The sequence below is a fragment of the Melozone crissalis genome, unplaced genomic scaffold, assembly GCF_028551555.1.
Source record: "Melozone crissalis strain CALT ecotype California unplaced genomic scaffold, PUWL_Pcris_2 ptg000034l_1, whole genome shotgun sequence".
Taxonomy (NCBI): domain Eukaryota; kingdom Metazoa; phylum Chordata; class Aves; order Passeriformes; family Passerellidae; genus Melozone; species Melozone crissalis.
Window position 1 is genome coordinate 17,356,533 of NW_026535812.1, and position 15,844 is coordinate 17,372,376.

Sequence of the window (15,844 nt, forward strand, 5' to 3'; positions counted from 1 at the left end):
AAATGAGAAGGAAAAATAGGCTTTAGACAATCTGCAAACAGCTCCTTAAGATCAAGAGTTCCTGTGGTACAGAAAGGAATCCCAGGCTGCTCTGCTATGAGTCTGTGTTCTAGCAGAGACCACCCAGCATGAACCATTTAATCTGCTTGGTGGGGAAATTCCCTCCACAAGTCTAGCCTACACCTCCCCCTGGGAAAGCCAGCTTACTCCCTGAGACAGCTGCTTCACTACAGACAGGAATAACTCTCACCTATTCCTTCTGCTGTCCTGGGAACCAGGGACAGGCAGGTTGTATTTGTGATGCAGTCACGAACTTGCAGCTGAGCTGCAGCTGTTGGTTAAAGCTATCCCTGCTACAAATTGCAAGTTTTAAGGCACACATCACAACCCAGCTACTTTTCTCCACAGCACCCTGATAAAAAGTGGCAATACAGATCCTTCCAAATGGATTGAAATGGCCCCAGACTTAACCATCTCTATACCTTAAAGTGGTTTTTCTCTACTTACATTAGCTAGTATTACAAATTAAAGCTTTCCAGACAGTAGCTCACATTAAACAAATCCTGACTGAGGGTAAAGGCATCTGCTGTACATTCTCTGGATAAGAGGCTGATGGAAACAAGTTCAATTATTTCTGTTTTAAACATATCAGTATCTTTATTTTCTCTCCAGTGTGATTCAGCAGTGTTTGTGATAACACAATACAACACTTTGAACACTCTGGTTAATAAATTTAAAGCTCCACTGACCTTCCTGTGACTTTGTACTTCGGAGCAAGACTAGATCAAAGTTCTGTATATGCTTTTCTTACAGCAGCCTTTGCTGTAAACAAACAACTGGGAGCATAAAGATTTACTTTAGTCTCAGCTTGCAAAGGAGGCTGCAGGCTCAGGATTATTTGAAATCAGGGCACACAGACAACACTAAGAATGTTGCCCATGCTGCTCTGATAAGATTCTGAAATACATGTGTGACAGTGGGATTTGGAGACCACTTAGGATGATGCTTCAGAATTATATGATTCACCTTGAGCAGACAGAAAAAGTCAGTTGGGAACTAAGGGTTTTTCAGTAAGAAAAACACAAGAGGAAATAAAGAAAGTCAAGGGTGAAGTCCTTTCAGAGAGGTGAACATCTTACCCTTTCCATCTGCCAGTTTGTTGAAAACGTAGGTCTGCAGTCGCCCTGAAACATCCTCCGAGTTGTTGGTGAGACCATTCTTCACAGCTTGGAACCCATAGAGCACCATCATAGGTCTGTGACCCAACCACAGGGTGCAGATGTTGCCATAGGTTTTTGCCAGCTGCAGGTAAAATCAGTGCCCAAAAAAACCCCATGGGAGAAACATCAAAGAACATGCACACACGATGGGCTGCTGTCTTCAGCACAATGTTGCTCAGGGGTTCAGCAGGTGAAAAGGGACAGTGGCTGTGTTTTGTGGTGGGGGTTCTTTCCCAGAAAGGGTCTGGGCTCTCTCTGGGAACACAACACCCACAGAAATGTAAGCAATGAAAGAATAAATGGTCCTTTTCTAGAACTTGGCCTGGGTTATCTTTGTAATAACAACCATAGGCTAAATGCCCTTGAGTGTTTATGGATCTGTACAAGGTTTCCTATGAAACTCCACCTGCCCATTCTTGGTTACATTTTTCAACTCCATATTTCATTGGCTCAGACAACAACCAGAATTTCTTGAAATGATGAATTCTAGATGTAACTCCCCTTCTAGAGTTCTAAGAACTGCAGATTTCACGTTTCAATGGCAAGAACTCTTCCCATCTTGTACTGAAATACTGTCAGCTGAGGCATCTAAGCATAGATCCCATGTCTGGGTACTGATGGGACTGCTCTCAGGCAATGCTGTGGGTATTCTGCAAGGACAAAGTCCTTGACGCTAGACCAAGAACCAGTACAGATCTGTCCTCTCACAGTCATTAACATGTACCCATCAGAAAATTTTAGCATCATGCTCATTAAGCTCCCTTCAGCTGCAGCCAGCCACCCTCTGACCTGCAAGTTGCACTTAGCACATAAGGAAAGGCAGCAATTTTAAAAAATACATTAACACATTGGGTTCTCTTGTGATATTTTGGCTCAGTGGAGGATGTTGAAAACTGAAAGAATCTATATTAGCAGGCTTAGCATGGAGCTCATTCTTCCCATTAATTATTTCCTTTCACCATTATTTCCATCTTTAGTTTATCTGCAAAGAGTACATCCCAGACTGGACTTCAGAGAAACAACAGATGAAAGGATTTGGCTGCATATGGGATACAATCTTGCTTCCATACCATGAGAGCAGAAGATATTCTGGTTCAAGACACCTCTGAATTTAAGACACCTAGTTTAAAATTATTTTCAATATATGCCTATAATGGGAAATCTGAGAATAATTTTTTTTTCTTTCAAGGCCAAATAAATAGAAGTATTTTCTGCAGCAAAATTACTATGTTCAGTTCTGTTTAAGTTGCACACATATAAGAATGAGACTTTCATATGAAATTATTAGGCTTTCATATGAATTAAACTATCTGCAGGATTTTTGCCTTAACTTGTTTAGGTACTTCACTTCCACAAATCACCTTCTCTCAGGGTTCTCCCTGTTACCACATCAGCCTATCAGCAACCATCACCATTTTTTTCCAGGTTTTGCCTCAATAGCTCTTTACTTCACATCTGATACATACCTTTTTCAGGCCCCGGTGATCAGCTCTAAAGTTTATCCACCAGAGGCTTCCAATGATGGGAAATGGGGTTGGTCCAGGAGGAAATCCACGACTCTTCCATTGCATATTCAGGAACTGTGCACTCAGAAGAAACAAAACCAGAGATATGAGAATTACACTTATCATCATTTCACACTTCCAAACTCGTATTATAAAATTGCTACAAATATGTCTGTTGAAATTGTTCTTCTGAACTCTTCCCTGTCACATTGAAGATTTCTGAATTTTCACCTCCCTTCTTTCCTACCACTCTTCCCAATCCAAGAAAATGAGGATTATTTCCATTCTTGAGTGTTATTTAATACATCACTATGCTGCAATATGCTAATTGATACTATTATTTTAAGATCCAGCAGAGGCTGGGTCAGAGAAGGTGGGAACCTCAGCCAGAAACATCCCTTTGAGCAATCAGTTTGAGGAACATGTCACTCAAAATACTGACTACATGCACGTCAAGAACTCGGGTACAAAGCTGCAGCTGTCAGATGAGGGCAGGAATACTCATCAGGTAGCCTTCTTGGGGCAGAGGTAAAAGGAAGCAACCAGTAGCCTTGTACAACAGTGGGTGGAGATGCAGACTTGGGAACCAAGAGCAATGAAGAGTTGCAATTTGAGTTTTCACAGTAAACAGTACAGATGAACTGCAAACAGCACAGTGAAGAATCAAACATAACTAGTGCTATTGGCAAAAAGTGTAACAGACCTCACATTAAACTCCATTTTGGGGCTGAGTTCTTGTCCCCTATGAGGCTTTATGAATTAGTTTCTGCCTTATCTCAGTAGCAGGACCCCTGCTCAGCAGAATTAATTCCAGAGCCTGTAATTCTTTGTTTTATTTTTCATCCACAGCACCTGAAGCAGCACATGCAAAGATCTCCTCAACACAAAAAAAAATCCCTACAAAGAGGAGCAGTTCTTAGAAGATTTCTAGAGTACAGCTAGTGGAATAGGCTGTATGGGATGTTGGTACCAAGCTGCCTTATGAAGAACAACAGACATTAAAAGGATGGGGCTGCGCAGTGCTCCCCTAAGGAGTGCCTTTAATTCCATCAGACAGGGTGAATCTAAACACCTGCAAAGGCTGCAGAAGACAAAGAACTCCATGTGTGCTGACTGCTTGCCCAAAAATATACATAGCCCTGCAGAAAGAACACAAGAAGGCAATTACTGATCTTAATTGCTGTTTTCACCACACCCCCACTGTCTTGCCTGTGCTTTCTCTGGGGCTGTTGCTCCTCTCACAGCAGAAATGTCCCTGCAGGCTGTCATTCTGTCTCAAGATTTGCTGTCTAAAAAAAACTTCAACTTATTCTCACAACTCCACTTGCATAATCCACTGGTGTCACTTAGCAGCTGGCAGAAAGGACATCAGGCATGTTTTGAAAGATCTTTTCACATTTCATTCAACTCATCTAAGTTCTTCAGTAGCATTCAAGGCACCTATGTCAACCACTGTTGACAAGGGCAAGAACACTACCCTGGAGAAAAAAATCCTTCCTTACACAGTAACTAATCTGGGTTGGATTCCAGAAATTTCTCCCAGTGCTCAGGAATCAGTTACAATATATATCAAATATATTTGCAATAACCATACTGTCCTCCAGGAAAGAAAGAGTTGGTCCTAGGCTGCCTCTAAACCTCTATCCCTGGCAAATTCATCTGAACAAATCTTAGCTCAAATTTTCTGTTCTGTCCACAGCTGACATTCCAAGTGCATTAGCATCTGGGCTAATAGATACTGCTCTGGAAAATTGTCAAAAAGAATGCTGAGGCTGCAAATACTCAAACATTAGGAAATGCCAGAAGGAAAACTGTCTGTGCAACATTAATTATTTCTTCCTGACACTTCAGTGAGAAAAGGGTATGTGCTATGGTTCATCTATGAAATTCTTGTCTCTGTTCAGCTCTTCTGCAGCTGACTGCAGAACACTGCCAAGATTACACAGCAATTCACAAACCAGGGAGACTGAAAGGGCACCAGGCCTTGGTAGCTCCCACACCACAGCACTGGTGCAAGGTCTGCATTGCTTTCACCTAAATAGCACTGCATTACAACACCAAAACAGGCAAAACTGACCAACCAAACAGCCCAAACAGAACAACCAATAATGAAAACAATGGGAAAACAAAAAGAGGAATTTTTGAAATTTCCTTTCCAATAGCTAGAGCTCATGCTTTTTCTAGTTCTGCTCTCACTGCATGCCAGTGATTCCAAAAAGTTGGTAAATGTCCCTAAGATTAGATATACCAACTGGTTTTATTTTGAGATGACTGGGATGACTCTGTATTACTAGCAGGAAGAGAAAGTGATGGATGCTACAATTCATTGTAATGCAGAGTGATAGAATTTAAATTAACTCCATCAATGTGTGTGAATTGCAGGATTTAAGTGCATGAATTAAGGACTAAAATACAAATAAAGTAATTGTGAGATCAAGCAGGTAGAGGCAGGTGTTTACAGAGAAGCTTTCTACAAGTTGTTTTGGGGAAAATCAGTTTTTCTTGCTCCAATATCTTCATTATTTGTGAATAGCACCACTCCATGCAAGCCTTACTCATTATTATATAACAAATACTGTCACAAGGGCTCCTTGGCAGAGATGGAAGGTGTTTAGACAGCTCAGAAAACCCTTTTTTCTAATGAAGGTTTTAGAGCAGAGGAGTAGGAAGAAAATATAGGGAAAGAACAGAACAGAAACAATCATACCTGCCATCTACAACTTCACTTTCATTAGTCAACCTTCAAGCTCTTTCAAAAAGTGAAATCAGGATCTAATCAGGGTTGATTAGATCCAGAGAGATAAAGCAAGTTCATGAGAGTCACAGACAAACTATGAACAAATCTAGGAACAGAATTTGAAGTCCCATTCCAGTACTTTGTCTATGCAAACTAAAAACTCATCAATCTTCAAGTCCCAACGAAACAGATGACAGCAGGAGGCAAAACCCCACATACTTTATTTACAATGCATGTCAGCAAAGTTCTCTTTTCCTGAACTGAAGACAGAATGGGAATTTCTTTTGCTCACATTTCCCAGTCTTGTGCTCACTCCAGCTGTGCTGTAAGCCACATTCTCCCTCTCTCAGTGTTTACCTGGACACAGAGTGCCAGTGTAACTCCTCTCCCTCAGGGAAATTCTGATGCCTTCAGCCAATTAACAGCTCCTAGCTCCTATTATCCTATTAACAAGTGCTTGAAAGATCAGGGAGTGCAGGGGAGGAAGAGACAGCTAAGTTGAGAAATCCAAATTAGTGTCTCCACTGGAGGGGGGGGAGAACAACAACAAAAAACAAACCCACAAAACAAATCCCAAAACCAGCTTAGCAATTAGCAATACCTGTGCTGTTTAGCTTGAGGCCAGGCCAGGCAGCAAGAACACCAGGCTGTGTTTTCTAATACATCTGTCCCTGCAACAGACAAAAAACAAGCCCTGGTTGTCTGTTGGAGCAGATGACACACGCTCTAGGCAGAGGTGTGCCAGGAGCCCTTTCCACCCCCAGTATGCACATTTATCCTTTGCTTCACACCATCCTAATGATCTTCTTCTCTGCTTTCCACTCCTGTGGCCTGAAACCTTCATTACAAAAGCAGATTTCCTCATCTGCTCAAAGCAATCCAACTTAATATCTGTCATCTTAAGTGGAGATGCAGCTCTTGCAATAGTATTTGTGTCAGAGGAGATTGAGCAAGATTTATGTGAACAGCTACTACTCACACGTACTGAAAATATAAAAATACACAGTATTGAAACAGCTTCCTTGCTTTTTCTCTCCTTGTGAACTTCAGCCCAAACTTTTGTGAAATAACTTTGCCTCAGTGTATTTCAGTTTGCCTCCAGCTCGCACCTAGCAGCAGGAAAACACACTGCCCCACAGCGTTCAAAGGGTCAGACTCAGAGTAACACTCCTGGTGGGCCCAGACTTATTCAGCTGGACCCAAATTTCTCTTACATGAAGCCATTTTCTTTCTTTGCGTTTTCTTAAGTTGCATCATAGTCACTGTTATTAATAGGCAACTTCATGGCTTAACTCATCTTGATTCTGGTAATTTTAAGTGTACAAATCATATCCCCACTGATGGGCATGAGAGCATCAAGAGCTTTCAGGAGTCCTTAACTTTTGCAAAACTTGCAAACTTGACAAGTGATTCTGTGCACAAATAAGAAATAGGACAGCACTCACTTCCTTTTAACTAGACAGGATCAGCTGGATGAACTGGGAAGAAATAAAACAAATGAAGAAATGAAGTCCTGATGCACACAAGCAGCAAGTGAAGTTAGATAGTTTCATCAAGTAACTAATTTTAAAGTCTCAAATAGCAGCAAAATCTGAAAAAAATGGGTGGATAAATAACTGCTCAATATCATAACTCAGTAACACTGCAATTTTTGATATACATATGGAACTGTCAGGATTGGCTGAAAAACCCATAAAAGTTATTGAATTTCAAATTGCTTCCCTCTGGTTTTTTGTCCATTTAACTCTTCAATTGTAAGATTCATAGAACCATGCTGCTGAAAATTTTTCCGTTTCCATTTCTCTGCCCAAAAAACCTAAACAAACAGATAAAAGATGCACATAGTCATGATCCTTGGCCTCTGCTGGCTGCTCCACTTCCACACTTCTTGCAAAAGCATCTGCATATGCAGCACACTAAAGCAGAAGTGTTGCATGGAACTGCACAGAGAAGTCAAGGGGTGGCTGTTCAGGAAGGTAAGGCAAGAAAATGCTGCGATGTCACTGCTGCCCTGTGAAACTGCCCCTGTGTTTCCTGTTGGAACCTGAAGTTATTACAATCCACCCCAGAAAAAAAGACCAGTTGTCATATACACGTTTTTCAAGACTGAATCATGAAAGATTGTATTTACCACTAACCCCCACACACAAAAAAATGAGTTCATTAGAAAACTAACTGAAGTGAGTGTCCATGCCTGTAACACTCAGTTTCTTGAAGCTTAATTCAGTTCTTAAGAAGCCCATGGATAGCATTAAACCTTTATATTTCAGGATCATAACATACATTGATTCCAATCAATAACCTTGATTTTGTAGAAATGTTTTGAGCTGAAAAGTGCAGACTAAAAATTCAGCAAGAATTTTTTTCCCGCTCAGAGAAATTATGATAAAACATTGAAATAGACAACTTGTACAGTTGTATGGCTTTCCTTAATCTCTTATTTAGTCTTGAAGATGACATTAGTTAGGTTCTTGAACAAAGTGTTGAAAAATACTGTGTAATATATCCGTAAGTATGAAAAGTAAGTCTCAAGTTAAAGTTTGCTACACACTAGTACAAACCTCTCTGGTAAACTTATGGGATCCACAAATCAGTAAGGATTAAAAGTTTTTCCTGTTTCTTCCATTTATTTGTTCTTTTCTGTAGATTTAATAGAACACGTGCATGGTTTCATCTACAAAATTTGAAGCAGAAAATTTTAAAACTTAGCATAAAATTAAAAATTTTTAAAACCTGATGGATAGAAAAATAATCTCTAACTAGTGTTCACATGATATCAACCTAGGATATGATAAAAGGTGAAAGAAGATACTCTTCAAATTATTAAATTGCCTTTTATTTTTCTTATTAAAGACAATAATTGAGCTTTATGCTGCATGAACTCATTCTTTTACACCTCAGAGAACTCAGATATTGTGTAGATGTTTCTTCTTCTGTAAAGTAACCACACAATAACTGTAGTATTTCAGAATGACAATAAGTAATGCATTTCAGTGTTTAACTACATGAAACTGCCTAAGGGGTTACCATTATGCAAAACTCTTGAAAATCTTGGATAACTATTCAATAATTGGCACTTTGACCCACTATCAAGACTGAGAAGGAAATAAAATTCTAAGTGAAAAAAGAGACACGTCACAATTGCAGGTCATAAAAAAAGAGTGGGTGTGGCTTGGCTAACCACAAAGCATCAAATAGTTTGGTTTTCTAGGGACTTCAGCTTGGGAAAACTGTAGATTACAGAGAGAGATGGCTACAGGAGGCATATCCTTAGGAAGTGTTTGGATTCAGTAGAAGAAACATATCCACAAATCCAAATTTTCAGAAGAAATCATAGACAGAAAAAACCAAACCAAAAACAAAAAAGACCAAAAAAGCCAAAGCCAGTGAGAAGCTAAAATTTTGATAAAATGTTGGGGATTACTGAGATTTTTCTAGCTCTAGTAGTGTGTCTCCTGATTTTGCAGTTCCTCAGGCTGCAATGGATGCGTACCCAGCTTCCTCCAGGACCAGTTCCCCTCCCCATCATTGGAAATTTGTGGCTGCTGGACTTCAAACTCCGCCGAGAAACTCTCAGTAAGGTATTTACTTATCTCTGTGCTTGCAAATCAGTCTGAATCTATTTTAACTTAAATTGTGCATTGCATAGGAATGGCTTAAAATGATATTTTTTTAAACCTCAAGCTTGATTATCAGCCAGTTTCAAAGGCTCTGAGGACCCTGCAGTATTAAAAATATTTCTGAGTATTAAACATCGTCATTGATTTAGTCTTTGCTACTTTCTCTCTCTTTTGGTTACATTTTCACAAACACTGTCATAGAATGGTATTTCATTGGCAGTTTCATTCTGTTTCTGTGTTAATCCAGCCCTCTGAGCCACCTCTAGCAGAGCTCTCCTTTCCTGACACCAGTGCCACTGGAACATCTCCATTAGAAGACCAAACATGTACCCTAAACAGACTTTTTTCGCATTGTTTTTTCAGCAAAAGTATTTCTTATCTGCTGTTAACAGGTTACTGCTAAAACAAAGCAGAAAAATCTGATTGCTGTCTACAACACAACCAAAATCAATCACATCAATCAAAATTATTTTTAAAAAGAAGGAATTTGCTTCCCATTATTACAAGGAAAAATATAAGCATGATGTGAGGAACAACAGAGGAAAATAAGAAAAATCCTAGAAGCTAGGAACAGCTATAGAAAAAAAAGCAAGAACATTACTTTTCTTTCTTTGTAAGCTAGAGACAAGAAAATACCATCATTTTGGTTCATTAATAAAATAAAGAGAAAAACTCTGGGATTTTGCCTGTAATAATTTGTTCTTTGATTCAGAGCTAACAAAGTGACCTGCTGGTTTTCTTTCTGTGAAATTAGAGAGGTCTTCTTCTGAGAGATGCTCTTAGCATTTATTCCATAAAGAGCAATTATCTTCTGTTCCCAAAGCACCTTAATAACAGAAATAATTTTTTTTCTAAAACCTGCAATTCAATTTGATGCCAACAAATGGGTTTAGTCACAACTACAGAAAACTCTTAAATAAATTGATATTTTAGTGCATGCTTTCCCTGGTTTATATTTACAAATTTCCTGTTATCAACTCTTCAGTTAACCAACATCTACGGAAACATCTACACACTGTGGATGGGACAGACACCTCTGGTTGTGCTGAATGGATACAAAGCAGTAAAAGATGGCATTGTCACCCACTCAGAAGAAGTTTCTGGAAGACCTCTCACCCCTTTCTACAGGGATATGATGGGCGAGAAAGGTACAAAGCATTACACAAGAATGAGATAGAACAAGGTGTAAAGAAGGAAGATGTTTTCTTGGGCACACACATCAGCTACTGCTGTACCAGGGCATAACTGGGCTCTCACTGCAAAAGTGTTTCATGCAGTGCTAAGCATATTAAGGAAAAACCAAAAATTTATTGTCTTATAAAGCACATTACTCAGTCTTTTTCCTTCCCAATAGATGAAAAGGAATACTTGCCTGGAGAAGTTGCCCTTCAATTGTATAATTTCTAAACCAGGAGACTGCTCATGTAGAAGATATCTATAGACAAAGCTGTTCAGTCCTCACCAAAACCCACTCAGTTTACAGGGATGCATTTAGGAGCAGCTAAGTGTCATAAAATCCTCAGAGACCAAAACTCAGCTTCTAAAGTCTAAAATCATTGTATCTTATTAGTGAAATACAACCTTATCTAAATCAAAATTTGCTGTGAAAAGATTTTCCCTCCCAGCAATGAACTAAATGTTTGTGTGTTTTTCAGGTATTTTCCTGACAAATGGCCACACCTGGAAGCAGCAGAGACGCTTTGGCATGACAATTATAAGAAGTCTGGCACTTGGTAAGAACAATTTGGAGCATCAAATTCAAAGAGAGGCCTGTCACCTCGTGGATATCTTCACAAATACAGACGGTAAATTCACTGGAAGAACAATACTTAGCGTTTTCCTGAAAGATTAGGGCTGCTAAAAGTTTCACAGTATATTTTTACAAGTACTATAGACATTGTCACTATTAGTAGAAATTTCACTGGCTTCTTAACTGCATTCTTTGCAAAAAATGTTTTGTCTGCACAGTGGGCAATATAAAATTGTTTCTTTTTAAATAAGGAGAGTTGAAAAAATGTTTATTATCAACACAGCTGGTAATGATTCTTACACTCAAGGAATATAGAAAACCCTCCTTAAAATACACAATGTATGACCTGCTGGAAGTCATTCTAGGACAGCAGGCTTTCAGGATTTGGCAGAGAAAGGACTCCAAAACAAGGAATGTATCATTCAGTTATCCAAAAAAATTTTCTTTTCAAGGTTTGGATGAAATAGAAACCAATAGAATTTTAGCAAGCTGCCAAAATAAAGCAATTAAATATAAATATTCTGAGCAGCCAAATCCCTCACCCACATCTTGTTCCATGTGAAAACACAGAGCGGTTGCCTGAGGTCTCTTTCCAAATTTCCTTGGACCAGGCCCATGTCTCTTCTGAGAGCAACATTCACACATCTGTAAAATGCAGGAGATGAAAAAAATCATCTACCTCGAGTCCCTGTACAGCCCAAAGCTTTACCTACCATGCAACCCTGTCTCAATTTTAAACTCAATAAATGTGTTTGCTCTTTCCAAGAATAACCATGAGCACTGGACTGAAGTCAGGGATGTATTTTCCACAGAAGTATACTTCAAAGGTTGTCCCTGCCATTGAAATGTGTACTTAATTTTTTTTTTTTTTTAATTCAATCCTTTTCAATGGGAGATGTATTCCACCCTATTATATGAGCTTTGCCCTTTCAGTCTGTGGAAAAAAAAATACATCTATGTTGGATTGTTAAGCTGATACTTGAAAATCAAGAAGAGATAAGTCATTTCAACAGAACTAAGAAATGAAAACGCTATTTTTTTTTCTGGTTTTTTTTTGGGGGGGGGTGGGGGGAATGGTGAGAATTCTTTGTTTTGGTTTTTAACTGCAAAACTTAAATATCTACCTCCATATTTGAAGGCATATGCTCTAATTAATTGCTTGTGTTTCCACACAACCCAGACCACAAGTCAAAGAAGGGGAGCTTTTAGGTTTGTCTGCTCAAAACTGATTATAACTGTATTTTACAAGAGTAAAGAGCAGATTGAAAATTAAGATTCTGTGCACTTACAATTCATGCAGTTAATATATACTAAACTAGGCTTAACTTACCAGAATTTTTTCTAAAAATAGTCTGATGCCTTGTTGTTTTTACCATTAAAAAAGAAAGTCTTCCTCATTTTTCTTGCTGTAGTCAATTCAGAAGTTCTCACAGCACTTCCCATATTCACAGGCAAACCTTTTGACCCCCACACTTCCATCGTCCATGCAATTGCAAATATCATTTGTGCTGTTGTTTTTGGTCATTGCTTCTCCAGTGAGGATGAATCTTTCAGCAAACTCATCAAAGCTATTTATTCTGTGATCTACTTTCAAGGTACTATCTGGGGCAGGGTAAGAGCCTACTTTTCTTGTTCCTTAAGATACATTTGCACTTGACAAGTCAAAAGAAATTAAAAGTCAATTATTCACAAACCTTTTCATTTCCAAATATACCATAGTTCTACAAGCCACAATGAAGTAATAAATAAATACATACTTTGTATATGTAATTATTGGCTTCTAATTCTTCTTTATGTCTGTAAATCACATCCTAAAATTAAAATTCTAGTTCATCACTGCTTTTCACAGATTTCCAAAGAGCAATCATTTGCAGAACACTATGTATTTAAGATTCTTAGTTCTTAAATGAAAGCAGCTTCTAAAATTTTATTTAGTCTTGCAAATCCAGAAAGGCTGTTAATAAGAACTAAGTCTTCAAATGGATGCTCTTTTGAAAAGACATCTTGCTTCAATTCATAAGTCATATTACCATCAAGATCTGAGTTATTCTGAGCTTTCTATAAGATACAGGTTACAAATTCATCACACCAAGAAGAATATTTTTTAAGTTCTTGAAACCCTAGCTATTGCTTAACTTGTGCAGATTTTGGCACACTGGCATTCTAAAAGAATTATTCTATCAGGTTCTTCATAAAGGGATGCCTGAAATAATTACAGTAAAAAAATAAAAGGTTGAGAAAAATCTGTTTGCGAGTCAGATTCAGCACTCAATTACTCACCCATTTTCAGAAGCCCTGTTACATTATTAGGTGTTGATCCAAAAAGTAAAATATAATCATGTTCCCAGTATTTAATCTCTCTTGTGTCTGTTGCCTCTCATCCCAGTTTGGTTGCTCATGTGTTGTGGTGGCTTCACAATTATCAGGAAATGAGAAGTGGGATCTGACACACTCTGCTTTCTGTTTAACACCACAGCTGTACGATGCCTTCCCATGGCTCATGCACCATCTCCCAGGGCCTCATCAGGAGGTGTTTGCATACAATGACTTCATGCACAGATTAGTCATGGAGGAGGTTCAGGCCCACGAAAGACAGAACACAGGTGATCCACAGGATCTCATTGGCTTCTACCTGGCTCAAATAACAAAAGTAAGTATCTGCTTATCACACTCTCCCTTCTTTGGCTTCAATGCCTATTACAAACACTTGCTGTTCCAATAACTGCCAAAGGATTTTTATATGCACACTCTATTTGTGCAGCACTGAAGGTGTTTGATTTGATGGGCTGCTCACTGTTATCATCAAACAATGACAGTTTCTATGTGACTGGTGAAATATCTGAAATTATCTATTTCATAGTCTTCTTGTGAATATGTCCTACAGACCAAGGACGACCCTACTTCTACATTCAATAAAGAAAATATGGTTCAGACTGTGGTTGATCTTTTGCTGGGAGGGACAGAAACAACAAGCACCACCCTTCTCTGGGCACTGCTCTACATGGTACAATACCCAGATATACAAGGTGAGCAAAAGCACCATCAGAGAGAGCTGCATTCAACATCACCATGAACATCATTATGTAATAATATTGATCAATCACTTTTAAGGCATCAAAAAAACCCTTAGCTATGCACATGAAAGGTGGTACATCAGCAACTAGGATCCAGAAAATGGAAGGTCAATAAATGAAACAAACAGGTGCTTCCCCATCTGGTTCACCAGCAACACTAGCAGAAATTAGTAGTAGTCACAGTTTTACGTCTCTAGAATGGGTTGGCAAGAGAGAATAACAAATTAAAGACATTTCATATGCAACCTCGTCTTCTCCTAAACGTCGAAGTAGAAAAGTTTTTAAAATATATCCAATCTGATACATATTTATAAACAATGCAAATTATACTTGTAATTTCAAATTTTAATCCATTTTTTGAAACACAAAACCGTACTATCCTCATCACCAAGTAGGTGTCTTAAATGAGGATTCAGGGAGAAGCACTTCTTGATCAACTGAAACCTACACAGCAGTCAAACCACATGCCAAAGCATTTCATAGCAACATAATTTCTTTTATTTCCTTTAGACAGGACATTCTCATACAAAAATCTAGTGGAAATAAAGAGGGGAAGTGGGGGAGGGGTGCAGAGGGGGAAATGAAAGTATTTTCATTTGTCTGCAGAAAAGGTTCAAAGAGAGATGGAGGCTGTTCTGGAACCCTCCCATGTCATCAGCTATGAGGACCGTAAGCAGCTGCCCTACACAAACGCTGTGATCCACGAGGCTCTGCGCTACAGCAACGTCACCTCCGTCGGGGTCCCTCGACAGTGCCTGAGGAGCACAACTCTGCTGGGTTTTCACATTAAAAAGGTACAGAGGATAAGGATAGCCACCCTGTTTCTTACATCTTTGAGCTGTTAATATTTAGCATTTATATGACATAGAGAGAAGGAAAATCTATGGAAAATGAGATCTCTGCTGCTTCTTGCAGGGCACGCTTGTTTTGCCAAATCTGCACTCTGTGGTCTATGACACTGAGCACTGGGCAACCCCTTGGAAGTTCAATCCAGATCATTTCCTAGACTTGGATGGCAACTTTGTGAACAAAGAGGCATTCTTACCTTTCTCAGCAGGTAACACCCTGACCTTGAATATTCCTGCTTGCTCAGTTTTGCAGTAAGAGTAAAAATACTAAGTTCTAAAATACACATTTATAAAAATGTATTTGACTAGATTGACTATTTGACTGATTTGAAAGACTTAAAGTCAGGTCTTTTGCTGTGGCTGGGAGACACAATGCTCTTTCCTTGGCATATCCATCCAGTGTTAGGGCTACAAGGCCCTAACACACCCTTCTGAATTTCTGTTAAAGAAATCCTGATTACATCCTTCTCCTTGGCTTTAGAACTGCATCCCACAATTCTCCAGCCCTCCCTTCTCAACAACCAAAATAAGACTCTGAAGTATATGAATCTTTTTAAAATCTGGCTTAGCTAAGAAGCAATTCATGGCTCTTACAAAAAGAATCAACAATGGAAAGGGAGAATTGCATGCTCCAGGGGTGAAAAAAGACCAAACAACCCAATCAAAACACCAAATCAAACACTTGACAGAGGTGCACAGTTTCTCAGTTAAATGTTTCCCCACCCTCGTCCTAAAGCATCTTCTGTCTTTACAGAATGAAATAATTATCTTACATTAACAGAATTTATGGAACTCAGTAGAATTTTGTGCAAAGTTCTTTTACAGAATTTAACTTTACTCAACTGACTCTCTTGATTTTCCTCTGCAGGGCACCGTGTATGTTTGGGGGAACGGATGGCACAAGTTGAACTGTTCATCTTCTTTACCAATCTCCTTCGGGCATTTACATTCCAGCTCCCTGAGGGGGTAAAGGAAATCAATCTGGAGTACATTTTGGGTGCAATACTGCAGCCACACCCATATAAACTCTGTGCTATTCCACGCTAGTCTGTAACACACCAAAATGCTGAGAGACTTCAACCCGTTAGTA

At 39.0% G+C, this 15,844-nt stretch overlaps 2 protein-coding genes across 8 annotated transcripts in view; one reads left to right on the forward strand and one right to left on the reverse strand.

Moving 5' to 3' along the window:
- The window catches only part of LOC128941044 (cytochrome P450 2J6-like), a 22,283-nt gene extending 6,661 nt beyond the window's left edge, over positions 1-15,622 (reverse strand). Inside the window, exons 1-5 of one of the 7 annotated variants that reach the window (XM_054282962.1) lie at positions 12,163-12,285; positions 11,375-11,477; positions 6,064-8,136; positions 2,687-2,800; positions 1,140-1,302 (exon numbers count right to left, since the gene is read on the reverse strand). In XM_054282962.1, coding sequence (XP_054138937.1) covers positions 1,140-1,302; positions 2,687-2,791 — 268 coding nt within the window. In that variant the 5' untranslated portion in view covers positions 2,792-2,800; positions 6,064-8,136; positions 11,375-11,477; positions 12,163-12,285. Of the gene's footprint in view, positions 1-1,139; positions 1,303-2,686; positions 4,661-6,063; positions 8,137-11,374; positions 11,869-12,162; positions 12,286-15,601 lie in introns of those variants that run through there. The other 6 variants (XM_054282963.1, XM_054282961.1, XM_054282960.1 and 3 more) reach the window with 6 other exon arrangements.
- Positions 8,865-15,801, forward strand: LOC128941045 (cytochrome P450 2J5-like). The gene is made up of 9 exons (XM_054282966.1): positions 8,865-9,043; positions 10,068-10,230; positions 10,738-10,887; positions 12,284-12,444; positions 13,309-13,482; positions 13,717-13,858; positions 14,513-14,700; positions 14,822-14,963; positions 15,623-15,801. Exons 1-9 carry the CDS (start codon positions 8,873-8,875, stop codon positions 15,799-15,801), a joined length of 1,470 nt encoding a protein of 489 aa, XP_054138941.1. The 5' UTR covers positions 8,865-8,872.
- The last annotated feature ends 43 nt before the right edge of the window (positions 15,802-15,844 follow it).

What these genes read in the sequence shown, in the direction of transcription:
- LOC128941045 (XM_054282966.1), top strand. Translation starts at nt 8,873, where the DNA reads ATGTTGGGGATTACTGAGATTTTTCTAGCTCTAGTAGTGTGTCTCCTG. An exon ending in TATCTTCACAAATACAGACG is followed by an intron (nt 10,888 to 12,283) that starts GTAAATTCACTG and finishes CCATATTCACAG; the next exon opens with GCAAACCTTTTGACCCCCAC. An exon ending in AAGGTACTATCTGGGGCAGG is followed by an intron (nt 12,445 to 13,308) that starts GTAAGAGCCTAC and finishes TTAACACCACAG; the next exon opens with CTGTACGATGCCTTCCCATG.